The sequence below is a fragment of the Piliocolobus tephrosceles genome, chromosome 2 (genome assembly GCF_002776525.5).
Source record: "Piliocolobus tephrosceles isolate RC106 chromosome 2, ASM277652v3, whole genome shotgun sequence".
Classification (NCBI taxonomy): Eukaryota; Metazoa; Chordata; class Mammalia; order Primates; family Cercopithecidae; genus Piliocolobus; species Piliocolobus tephrosceles.
The window spans coordinates 129,786,426-129,800,133 of record NC_045435.1 but is presented as its reverse complement, the minus strand read 5'-3'; the positions used below and the strand labels follow the sequence as shown (position 1 = coordinate 129,800,133).

Genomic DNA, 13,708 nt, shown 5'->3' with positions numbered 1-13,708 from the left:
AAAAAAAAATCCCGGCTGGGTACAGTGGCTCATGCCTGTAATTCCAGCACTTTGGGAGGCCAACGTGGGTGGATCACCTAAGGTTGGGAGTTCCAGACCAGCCTGGCCAACAGGGCAAAACCCCGTCTCTACTAAAAATAAAATTAGCTGGACGTGGTGGCAAGCACCTGTAATCCCAGCTACTCAAAAGGCTGAGGCAGGGGAATTGCTTGAACCCAGGAGGCAGAGGTTGCAGTGAGCAGAGATAGTGCCACCGCACTCCAGCCTAGGTGACAGAGTGAGACTCTGTCTCAAAAACAAAACAAACAAAAATCCTGATTTTAAGTTCTTACCTAATTTCATCACCATTTTCTTTTTCTTTTTTTTTTTTTGAGACGGAGTCTCGCTCTGTCGCCAGGGCTGGAGTGCAGTGGCCGCATCTCAGCTCACTGCAAGCTCCGCCTCCCGGGTTTACGCTATTCTCCTGCCTCAGCCTCCCGAGTAGCTGGGACTACAGGCACCAGCCACCTCGCCGGGCTAGCTTTTTGTATTTTTTAGTAGAGACGGGGTTTTACCGTGTGAGCCAGGATGGTCTCGAACTCCTGACCTCGTGATCCGCCCGTCTCGGCCTCCCAAAGCGCTGGGATTACAGGCTTGAACCACCGCGGCCGGCCCACCATTTTCAAAGTATTATTTTCTGTATCAATTTCTCCCCATCACCAAAATAAACCTACTAGTTTTATGGATCAAAGAACTGTGCCATCATGCACAGATAAAGAAAGCAGGATGGGTTGGAGTTACTTTTGTTTTCATCTTAGGTAAGGAAAATTCCAATACAGAAATAGGACAAATCCAAAGTCTACTATATATTTTCTTTTTAAATCTAAATAAATATGATAAATACAAATAAATACCATGTGTTGTTTTTATATAATTTTACATAAATAAAATAATACTGTTTAAATAGTAAACATTTTGATGGAAATTAAGAAGTTTCAGACCACTGACACATTTTGTCCAGTCCAAGAGAAAGGTGGTGGTGGTGGTATTTTTTTTTTTTGAGACGGAGTCTCACTCTGTTGCTCAGGCTGGATGGAGTGCAGTGGTGTGATCTCAGTTCACAACCTCCGCCTCCAGGGTTCAAGCGAGTCTCCTGCCTCAGCTTCCTGAGGAGCTGGGACTACAGGCATGCGCCACCATGCCCAGCTAATTTTTGTTATTTTTAGTAGAGACGGGGTTTCAACATGTTGGCCAGTCTGGTCTCAAACTTCTGACCTCAAGTGATCCTCCCGCCTCGGCCTCTCAAAGTGCCGGCATTACAGATGTGAACCACCACTCCAAGCCCAAAATAAACTTTTTTCTATAAAAGTAGTAAAACTTTACTTACCAATTTGGAATTGGTGATTGGTTTATTTCTTAAAGCTGGGGGTCTATAAGCTGTTGCAACTTTAGGTTCCTCATTGGGTACTTCACTTGGAACTGCTTGGTAAGTTATTGTTTTTGCTGGAAATATTCCATCCAAAAATGGCTGCCAAGAAACCTGCCATAATTCTGCATTTGATGGCACATCATACTTGTGCAAGATAGAGCCAGTATAATGCCAAATTTTGTATCCATTATTAACCCGTAACCTGGGAGCACATGTAGCTGTTAAAATATGCTCACCATCCGGGCACCAAGCAAAATATGTAGAATCAGAAGCCACTGGTTTAGAAATAAGTTTGTAGTTTTTCACATCCCACACTTCCATTTGTCCTCTCAGATTTCCAAATCCAGCTAATACTAATATATGTCCATGAGGGCTATAGTAGGCTGCATTACGAGGACCAGTTCCAAAGTCAAATACAGGATCACATTTCAAGTTGAAAATTGTCGCTTTGGCAGGCATAAAACCATATACAGCACAAAACTCAGTAGAACTAGAATTCCAAACTACATCATAAATGGGGCCATTTTTTGCTAGAAAAAGAATATAAAGCCCAAATTAGCAATAAAGAACTATATAAATATTTGTTAGCAAAAGTTACCATCATATAGTACTCAGAACACATCAAACAGATAAAAAAATTTCAAGGAATGTTAACATTAAAATACTCATATACTAGGGCGATTAATGTAGAATCATAAATTTATATTTAAGAACCCCTACTGAATCTTAATTTCTTTTAAACATTTTGGTAATATGGCCTTATAGTAATAGTTACTATTAATAAACTTTTTTTTGGAAAGGGTAATACGTGCAGATGGTAATCAAAATACAAACTATTTTATTTATTTATTTATTTATTTATTTATTTATTTATAGAAATGGGATCTTACTTTGTGGCCCAGGCTGGAGTGCAGTGGCATGATCACAGCTCACTGCTGCCACGACTTCCTGGGCTCAAGGGATCCTCCTGCCTTGGCATTCCAAAGTGCTAGGATTATAGGCGTGAGCCACTGTGCCCTATATTTTTTAAAAAGGCACAAAAGGCCAGGTGCAGTGGCTCACGCCTATAATCCCAGGACTTTGGGAGGCCGAGGTGGGCAGATTACCTGAGGTCAGGAGTTTGAGACCAGCCTGGCCAAAATGGTGAAACCTCATCATTACTAAAAGTAGAAAAATTAGTGGGGCATGGTGGCATGCACCTGTAATCCCAGCTACTCGGGAGGCTGAGGCAGGAGAAGCACTTGAACCTGGGAGGCAGAGGTTGCAGTGAGCCAAGATCGCGCCACTGCAATCCAGCCTCGGCAACAGAGCGAGACGCCATCTCAAAAAAAAAAAAAAAAAAAAGCCACGAACACAGGTCACTTCACACAAAGGCAACCCTATGTTATATTTCTTGGATATCCTTTCAGAATTTTTTTTGTTTTTGAGATGGAGTTTCACTCTCGTCACCCAGGCTGCAGTGCAGTGGCACGGTCTCGGCTCAACGCAACCTCTGCCTCCAGGGTTCAAATGATTTGCCTGCCTCAGCTTCCTGAGTAGCTGGGATTATAGGCATGAGCTACCACGCAGGACTAATTTTGTATTTTTAGCAGAGATGGGGTTTCACCATGTTGGTCAGGCTGGTTGTGAACTCCCAACTTCAGGTGATCCACCTGCCTCAGCCTCCCAAAGTGCTGGGATTACAGGCAAGAGCCACTGTGCCTAGCCTCTATCAGCAGTTTTTGATGATGCAGGCTTTCCCCTCACTATACTTCAACCATACTGTGTAGTTTCATATTTTTATCTTCATCAGCCTATTAAGTGAAAATATCTTGCTTTCTATTTTTTTAATTATAAGCATCTTTTAATATAAGTAATTTTATTTCTTTTTCTAAGGGCTGATTTTTTTTCTTTTCTTTTTAAAGAGATGGTCTCATTCTGTCACCAAGGCTGGAGTACAGATGTGGGATCTTAGCTCGCTGCAGCCTCAAATTTCTGGGCTCATACAATCCTCCCACCTCAGGCTCCTAGATAGTTGGGATTATATGCATGAGCCATCGCACTGGCTCTGAGGACTAATTTTTACTATCCTACGCCTATTTTATTTTTCTCCAATTATTGGTCTTTTACTTGGCTTACTTGATATATTAAGAACATTTACCCATTCTCATAACACATCACTTGACTATTTAAAAAATATATTTTCCCCAACTTCTTGTTCATTCTGTTTAATTTATGGACGCTTTTCTTCTCTCACTGTAATAATCCATTATTCTTCTATGGTCAAATTCATAATTTTCCCCCTTAGTACTACCGTCTTGTTTAAAAAGTTTTTTTCTACTCTTAAGATTAGAAAAAAAATTCTCCCATATATTCTTCTAGTTCCTCTGCAGTCTTATGTATAAGTTTTTGACCCAACCAGAATTTATTTTGGTGAAGAAGATAATAACCTGTTGTTTCAAATGACTAGCCAGTTGTCCCAAACCATATATTAAATGATCAATATTTTCTCCTCCATTGATTCAAATGCTGACTTTATCATATATTAATGTCTAAAAAAGTATGGATCTATTTCTGGACTCTGTTCTCTTCCACTGATTTATCAGTTTTACCAGTATATCCATATACCACAACCAAACTGTCTTAATTATAATTGCCTTACTTTTTTTTTTTGTGACAGAGTCTCACTCTGTCACCAGGCTGGAGTGCAGTGGCGCGATCTTGGCACACTGCAACCTCTGACTCCTGGGTTCAAGCAATTCTCGTGCCTCAGCCTCCCGAGTAGCTAGGATTACAGGCACGTGTCACCACACCCAACTAAATTTTGTATTTTTAGTAGAGACGGGGTTTCACCATGTTAGCCAGGATGGTCTTGATCTGACCTCATGATCCGCCCACCTCAGCCTCCCAAAGTGCTGGGTACATTTTAATATCTGGTTGTGTCAGAACTCCAGATAACTTCCCCTGCCCTGCTCTTCTTTTACACAAGTTTCCAAAATATTCTTATGTGTTCATTTTTCAACACCAACCTTAGAGCCAGTTTATTTAGTTAAAAAAAAAAAATCAGTTAGCATTTAGTTTTAGATTGATAGCAGAGAAATGACATCTTTATAAAAATAATTCTTCTTAGTAAAGGCCATAGTTTCTCTCTCTGAAGAGTTTTAAAGTTTTCTTCCCATTGGCCCTATATATTTGTTCTTATTATTTTTTTGCTCTATATGGAATCTTTTATTTTTTTTAAAGTAGCTGTTGGTTATAGTGTGACTTCATCTACATGAGCAGAGATGGTTTTGTTTTCTTTCAAAACTGTATATATTCTACTTCTGCTGATTAGTTATAGTGACTAGGTATTTCAGAATGTCATTAAAATAAAGTGAAAAGGGGAGCCATCCTTGTTTTTTCTTTGACTTCAATGGAAATACAGTTTTTTAAAAGGTAGATTACCCTACTTACATAAGTTCAATTCAAAACGAGAAAATTAGGAAGCTGTCAGTATTTTAAAACTATTATTTTAAAGTTTTAGTTCATTAAAACAACAGATGAAGTGGTAACATTCTTGGATATTATTATTTTGAGACGGGGTCTCGCTCTTTCACCCAGGCTTAAGTACAGTGACACGATCATAGCTCACTGCAGCCTTGAACTTCTGGGCTCCAGTGATCCTCCTGCCTCAGTCTCCTGAGGAGCTGGGACTACAGCCATATGCCACCATGCCTGGCTAAGTTTTTCTATTTTTTTGTAGAGGCGGGGTCTCACTATGTTGATCAGGCTGGTCTTGAACTCCTGGGCTCAAATGATCTTCCCATCTCAACCTCCGAAAATGTATTGGAATTATAGGCATGAGCCACCATGCCTGGCCTCTTGGACATTACTAACAATTCTAAATACAGTATTAAGCAATTTGCTGTCATAATTAGCTAAGTAAGCTCCAAAAGAGCTACTACAACGGAATTACCTCACTCAGGAAGTTTACTTCTAAAACGCTGGCATAACTCAAGTAACTAATTGTATTCTGCCAAAATAAGGTATGTTTGAGGATGATTTTAAGTTTCTTAATTAAGAAGAATTTTATCTTAAAGGTTATTAAGGTATTTGAATTCTATCTTTTGATCAAGAATTTAGATAATATCTTTATGGCATAGTATTTTTTACTACCATTGTTTCTAATCAAAGGAAGACTGCTGGAATACTCACGTAATTGCACTACAGCACTTTCTCCATTTGTTGCAATATAGTGCAGAGTTTGCTCTCCATAGTAGGAAGCTCCTGTCTTGTCAACATCTGTGCTAGCTATTACCAACACAGCAGTAGCTATAACAGTAAAAACTTTAATTAGATTTAAAACACAAATTACATAGACATTGATTCTTCTGTTACATGCATAGGAATATAGCCTAAATTAACAACTGGTAAACAAAAGGAGGGATAAAATATACTTAGCATACCTTTTTTATTCCACAGCATTGTAACTTTATCTGCCTTAAAGAAACTTTTATTAGCTAAAGCTGCATGAGGTCCAGCAAAGTTGGGGTACTGATATAATCTAACAAATGAAGGTGCACCTTTACTTCCTGGAACATAGACAGCCACCTAAGATACACACATAAATCATTACTTAATTTTTTGAGAAAACTGAGATGGACATGTTTGTACAGTCACAAAAAACTAGGATAAGGTTTAAACACATAATATTCCACTTAAACAAAAGCAGCAATTACCTTGTATGGTTGAGGTCCAGGTGATAATACAAAATCATTAATTTTTTGCAAATGCAATTTACTTGCAATTGTGTCTAAAAAAAGAGTAAATTAAATCAGATTGATGAGAGCGGCTAAAAGGAACATGTTAAACTCTGAATGGATTATAAAGGATTACTATAACTACACACTAATAGTACTCACTGTAGTCTCCTGCTGGTGACACATAGTAACACAGTGGAAAAAGCATGGGGTAGCAAGACAAATGTAGGCTTTAATTTCTACTCAGTCATTTACTTGCAGTGTGAGCTTAGGCAAGTAATGGAATTATACCACCCAACTCTCAATAATTGGTTTTAAGAGAACAGTGCCAGGCACATGGTAGGTATTTGATAAATGTCAATTATCCTCTCTTCAATCACTAAAATAAAGTGGTCTTAGAGCCTATTAGAAGGAAAAGATCACCCTTGGCCTGCTACTGCAGAATGTGGATATGGAAATTCTGTAACTTAATGTGATAAACAGATGCATGATAATGATGATCACAACCATAGTAACAATGGCTGATATTAAGAGCTTACTCTATTCTAGGCAGTCCAAACCATGCTATTATTAATAAAACTGCTACCCTAGTTAATTAGATCGAGCTACTATACTTTCTTTGTTTGATTTCAGAGATCAATGGCTTTTCAAACGCAGCACACCAAACTGTCAAAGTGGTGATCCCTCTTCATTTGGCATGCTCACGAAGAGGCGAATAAGACAAGAAAGCAAGTTAACCCAGAAACAGCGAGGTGCCAGTGTGCCTCAAACACAGGAAAATGAAAGGCATAATTATACTGATTGGATACTGCTCAAAATCAGCCTACATGCCATCTTTGGTATGTATGAACAAAGTTACCAATTCCTATTCTAACTATGATATACTCAAAACTGTACAATCAGTAATGGGATGCTCTAAAGACAAAAATAACTGCAAACTCTTTTTAAAAAATTATTTTCAGTAATAGTGTCACTTTTTGGTATTAAGATTCTAAGAATACCCTGTGGATAATGTGGAACAAACCAAATGAATGCTTATGTGAATGTGATATTCTCAAATTATCATCCTTGGAATTCCAGAAAAACAAGATTCTTGGTGGTAACAAAAGGCAATACAAATAAGATAGAAGAAGTTAAATAAAAACCTTGTAGTCTTTAATTTAAATAAAACTATGAGCATAAAACTTTAATTTTAAAAAAACTATGATTGTTACATTTTTTAAATAGAAAAAAATGCCTAGAAACAATGACCAATGCAACAGCAAATAAGAATCCCTAGAACCTAAATACAATTTTTTTTTGCTAGACTCAGCCAATTTTTCAAGAAACCCCATTTCCTTTTAATGTTTCCTTTACTGAGATCAAGAGCTAATACTTTTATTTGTTCAATTTCAGAGATCAATAGCTATTCAAAAGTAGCACACCAAAAAGGAGATAGGGTTTCCTGAAAAATTAGCCAGTTCTAGGTGTAATGGTTAGAAATGTACAAATTAATCCTAGAATGACTTTTCTTACCATATAGCAAAGAAGTCACTAAAGACTAATTGGTCAATGATGAGACAATTTGAGCATCAATAAGAAAAATAACTACAATGGACTGAAACGCATATATTTTCAATCCACATTAAGAATGGGACTAAAAAGGCCAGGCACGGTGGCTCATGCATGTAATCCCAGTACTTTGGGAGGCTCAGGCAGGTGGATCACCTGAGATCGGGAGTTCGAGACCAGTCTGACTAACATGGCGAAATCCCATCTCTACTAAAAATATAAAATTAGCTGGGCGTGGTGGCACATGCCTGTAATCTCAGCTATTCAGGAAGCTGAGGCAGGAGAATCACTTGAACCTGGAAGGGAGAGGTTGCAGTGAGCCGAGATCGCACCTTTGCACTCTAGCCTGGGCAACAAGAGTGAAACTCCTTCTCAAACAAAACAAAACAAAAAAAGAATGGAACTAAAAAACAGCCTGGGCAACACAGTGAGATCCTGTTTCTACAAATAATAAAAAATTAGCCGGACGTGGTGGTGCAAGCCTGTAGTCCCAGCTACTTGGGAGGCTGAGACAGGAGAATTGCTTGAGCCCAGAAGTCGAGGTTGCAGCAAGCCATGATTGCGCTCAGCTTGGACAAAAGAATGAGGCCCACTCTCAAAAAACAAGAATGGGGAAAAAGCTAATTGGTTACAATGAAGGTTGCTAGAGATAGAATACATTATATTAAAACTGATAAAAGCAAGAATATTTATCCTGCCTTTTCTATATAAATGCAGCACTAGGTAACCAAATAGTAGAAGGGGAAATTTTTCTTTATAGAAGCAGTACAGCTGAAAAATAAGGGAGGGAGAAAACACCAGAATATCAACAATTTGCAACCACTGAGGAAATGAAACATTGTCAGCTAACCGTACAAAATTAAAGACAATCAGACATTATGTGCTTCTTGATAAAAGAAGTGAACATCACCTTATAATGTAGTCTTACCCTTACTCATTTAAAAAAGAACCTGAAGCTGACCAACTCTAGAGTTAACTGGCAACTTATAGGGGACAGATGAACATGTTAAATTATACCATGGGATACAAAAGCAAAATTCAAACTATGGGAAAATACGCAAGACAAATAACCTTGTTTCTTAAACAATACATTATGAAGAATAAAAAAAAAAAACAGATGGTGTGGGAACTTATAGGACCAAAAGAAACATAAAAGATGTATCAACCAACCACAATGTGCAGTACCTTATTTGGATCCTGAGTTTTAAAAAAATTGTAACATTTGCAAGCAGTAGAAATTTGAACACATATTTAATAATTTGTGATAATGGTTTTGTGGCTAAGTTTAAAAAATGAAAGGCCCCAATCTTCAGAAATCTACCCTGAAATATTTACAATTATATATTTAACAAGTATATAAAATTATACCATGTCTGCGATTTGCTTTCACTTAGTAAGAGAGATGGTAGCTGGAGAGATGCATGGATGAGATAAGACTGGCCATAAGCTGATGTTAGGACTAGGTGTCTGAAGTTTTATGTTTAAAATTCTACAGTATAAAATATCTAAAACATTTGTGTCACAGAATTTCAATAGCAATTACATTCAGGAAAAGATATTCAAATGTCTTAATAGCAATTATCAGATAATAAAAAGTTACTGTAAAAGAAAACCTTTGTGTTATAGATTTTCACTGAATTCAGACTTATAAAAAATTATGAAAATGAATGTAATAGCAATTATTGATTAATAAATTAACAGTATTTAGGAAAACCCTATGGTGTCATAAAAGTTAATGAAAACTGTATATGATTACAGTAAGTAATAAAATTATGTCATATATCTTTCCATACTAAAATTGTTGTTTTCAAAGAAGTGAACTTCATTGTTAACATTGCGGGCACAAAGAGTTTCATCTTCTGACCAGGATGGACACCTATGTCAAAAAAAAAAAAAAAAAGAGTATAAAAAATATTCAGACGGAATGTAACATCACATTAACATGTTAAAGTAATTCATGATACTGGTTACTATTTAAGGAAAAACACTTATAAACACTTATAAAAATGATATCAAGTCAGTTACTAATAGTTTTAGTCAATATATGTTAATAGAAAAGTCTGGGCACGGTGGCTCACACCTATAATCCCAGCACTTTGGGAGGCCTAGGCCTCCCAAAGTGGATCACCTAAGGTCAGGAGTTCCAAGACCAGCCTGGACAACATGATGAAACCCCATCTCTACTAAAAATGCAAAAATTAGCCTGGCATGGTGGCACGTGCCTGTAGTCCCAGCTACTTGGGAGGTTGAGGCCAGTGAAATTGCTTGAACCTAGGAGGCGGAGGTTGCAGTGAGCCAAGATCACATCACTGCACTCCAGCCTGGGCGACAGAGCGAGCCTCCATCTCAAAAAAAAAAGAAATATTGTTCCTTTCCACTTAATACTAAAGGAAAGAAAGATCAAGTTTTTGCTCTATTACATTCCTACATACAAAATCCTTAAAAATGTAGATTTTTGTCCGATAAGTTATTTTTTTAAATCAATATCAGGAAAACAAATATTATACAGTGATTACATTAAAAATACTATGTAAAAAATTAGTATTTTAAACCATTTATTTACCAATTTTGCGTTTTTTTCTGGATGAAAGATTTCAACCATGTCCCAGTTTTCACATCATAAAGTTGTAGGTTGGGTATCCCAGCTGTGCCATCTTTAGAAGCTGCAATAAAAAATTTTTTTTTCAGTAATTGCCTTGTAACATTTGTAAAAAGATTATTTTTCTTATTTATTAAGTTTGACATGGATTACTATCAAATGGGTTAAATCATGAAAGCTTGCCTCTGTGTCACCAAAAAAAAAAAAAAGAAAAGGTTACATAAACCACTCATGATTCTAAATTGATTCTCAGTATCTCTTTCATTCACTTGGAAAAATAAGATTCATTAGAGTTCATGCCTCTTGAAAGAACAAAAATTCAGGATGTTTGTAACCCAATGACTTGGGTTTTTTATCATTTACTTATTCAACCATATCAACATTATTAGAAAATGTTTCTTAAAATAAGCCCTTTTATAACTACTTTATTACATGAAACACAGCTATATAAAATGTTCATATAATATATTATCATTAGGTATCCCTTTAAATATATTTATTTATATGGCACAACATTTTCTACTCTGTTATACCACACACATCCCTTAGATGTTTTGTCTACTGTACTTCCTTTCACGTAATAATTATTTAAAATGTCTTGATTTTAAAAGTCATTATTATTCTTAATCTTCAGAAATCTCTATCCAGCAGTCATTTACTTTCTGAATTTTCCCTTGAGCTTTTTCTTTTCCTTTAGCTCATACGGGCTCTTTACACTAACTTACCATATACTTTGAAATTACTTTCAATACATTCTTTATTTGGAGAGTACAAGATTCACTGTTGATCATAAATATTCACAAACACTACTATCGTAAAGACGAATTACTTTCTTATGAGGTTATAAACTTTATAACTTTTTCCCCCGACTAAACGTAATTGATCCTGTCAGAGTATTTTTACACTGAGAAAATACTTACTAGTATAAGGCTGCCACGTTGCCAGGACAGTATTTTTGGGCGAGAATTCAAGGCAAACTGCCTTTGGGAGGTCGAAGGAGTGCAGTAGTCCCTTGTTAGTGACACTGATAATATTTACTCTGGTTTCAAAAGAAATTATTTCAACAATGAAATATTGTTTTATAGTAGTCAACACTAACCAAAACATTCATAGCTCTTTTCAAACACAGATCACTCCAAACTGTTCATTTTTCATAAAAAGCAACTTCAAGTTGGTTCTAGAAAATATCCAGGAAATACCTTAACTTTAAAAAAAAAAAAAAAAAAGCCAGGTGCAGTGGCTCACATCTGTAATTCCAGCATAACCTCTGTCTCTACTAACATAACAAAAATTAGCCGGGTGCGGTGGTGGGCACCTGTAATCCCAGCTACTCGGGGGGCAGAGGCTGCACTGAGCTGAGATCGTGCCACTGCACTCCAGCCTGGGTGACAGAGTGAGACTCTGTCTAAAAAAAAAAAAGTACATATTTTACCAAAAGCCTCCTATATAAGGCTAGTGTTGGGAAATGATATAAAATAGAAGACACATGGATAATTCCACTTTCAGCTGAAAAGGAAAAAAACGCCTTTAAGTGAACTCAAAACTAAGCTACAGAGAAGTTGAGGTCTATCAAATCAAAGGAAAGCCAAAGGTGCTAGAGAAAATGGCAAAAGTATACTTTGGTTTTATTTTTTATTTGAGATGGAGTCTCACTCTGTCACCCAGGCTGGAGTATAGTGGCACAATCTTGACTTACTGCAACCTGGGTTTAAGTGATTTTCCTGCCTAAGCCTCCCGAGTAGCTGGGACTACCGGCGCATGCCACCACACCTAGCTAATTTTTTGTATTTTTGGTAGAGACGGGGTTTCACCATGTTGGCCAGGCTGGTCTCGAACACCCGACCTCAGACCTGTGTCTGGCCCGCAAAAGTATACTTTTAAATTTGAATAAATGGGCCAGGTGCAGTGGCTCATGCCTGTAATCCCAGCACGTTGGGAGGCTGAGGTGGGAGGACCGCTTGAGCCCAGGAGTTCAAAACCAGCCTGGGCAACATAGCAAGATCTCATTTCAATTAAAAAAAATTTTTTTTTTTTTAAATAAATGAAAGCTATAGCAGCTAGGGAAATCAGCAAGGAGACATCTCACGTCTACTACAATCTCAAGAGCAATCTTTAAAAGATATGATTCTAAGAATTATTATAGTATAATGACAAAAATGACAATTGTATGATAAAGGCAGTTCCATTTTGGGATGTTTTCTATGTACCTAACCACTTTACGTACATTTTCTCATTTAATCCTTAGAACAATCTTATAAATGTCAACATTTCTGTTTTACATATGCTTAAATTTAGGCTTAGAAAAATGATTTGATGATTTGCTCAAGATCATACTATTGATAAATACCACAGCCAAGCTTTGAAATCAGTTTGGCCTGGCTTGCTTTTATGTACTAAACACTCTGGGGTGTTAAAAAAAAAAAAAAGAAAAAAAAGAAAAAGAAAAAGACACTCCATCTTATTCCAGAAGTTGCTATAAGTAACTTTGTTCTACTCAGGTTTGAGGAAGATAACTGAGTTTAAGATAAGCAGTCACTGAAAAGAATGAAAAACTACCACATATTATTTAAACACAGACACCTACATGGAAGTCTTTACAACTTGCTGCAAATAACCTATTTTAGAATTATGAGACGCTTTCTTGTTTTCTTGTTGCTGTTGTTAACCTTCATTTGTTTCTTTGCTTTTCAACCACAGCCTCCTCAGAATTGATGGTCTTTAATAGTTATTCTTAGTTTAATGACGGATGTTTATTTTAATTAAGAAAAAACATATTTAAGGAAGAATCATAATGGTTTCTGACTTAGTTAACCAGAAACTGAACAAAGACCATAATCAATACATGAAATCTAGTTATCTTGCCCCAGAATAGTAAGTACCATTGTGGTCACAGCACTTTAATGAAATAAATGCTAGAAGGTAATATAGACGAAATCTATTAAAATCATGGACATGACATACGAGGACATACTAAAAGGATTCAGAGTTGAATCCAACAGAAGGTTAAGTGCAGATATGAGTGAACTATTAACAATAACTGCCAAGGTAAAAATAGACTTATTCAATAAACTCTAAGCTAGAAGAACAAGGAATACCTCAAAAACTAAACAAAAAAGACAATGAAAAGAAGTATAGTATAGCCCATTAGGCAGTAAATTTCTATTGACTCATTACTCAAATAATACAAATTAAAATATGGATTAAAAAATAAAATTTAAGTACCCACAATAGGTTACACAAAATAAGAATAAGAAATTTTGAGATCACATCTTATTTTTTGAGGCTGAGATTAAAACTGTTAACATTGTAGATAAGACTCATTATAATTATGTTATTAATGATTTGAGAGTAGTAGATTCAGGCTGGGTGAGGTGGTTCATGCCTGTAATCCCAGTGATTTGGGAGGCTGAATGAAGCGGGTGGATCACTTGA

At 36.5% G+C, this 13,708-nt stretch overlaps 1 protein-coding gene across 2 annotated transcripts in view; it reads right to left on the bottom strand.

Annotated features, from left to right (window-relative positions):
• Window positions 1-13,708, bottom strand: part of EIF2A (eukaryotic translation initiation factor 2A) — a 31,704-nt gene that overhangs the window by 9,659 nt on the left and 8,337 nt on the right. For both annotated transcript variants that reach the window (XM_023232078.2, XM_023232079.2), the window contains exons 4-10: window positions 11,197-11,315; window positions 10,241-10,340; window positions 9,471-9,553; window positions 6,106-6,179; window positions 5,833-5,977; window positions 5,582-5,698; window positions 1,367-1,938 (exon numbers count right to left, since the gene is read on the bottom strand). In XM_023232078.2, the coding sequence (XP_023087846.1) occupies window positions 1,367-1,938; window positions 5,582-5,698; window positions 5,833-5,977; window positions 6,106-6,179; window positions 9,471-9,553; window positions 10,241-10,340; window positions 11,197-11,315 (1,210 nt within the window). The remainder of the gene's footprint in view (window positions 1-1,366; window positions 1,939-5,581; window positions 5,699-5,832; window positions 5,978-6,105; window positions 6,180-9,470; window positions 9,554-10,240; window positions 10,341-11,196; window positions 11,316-13,708) is intronic.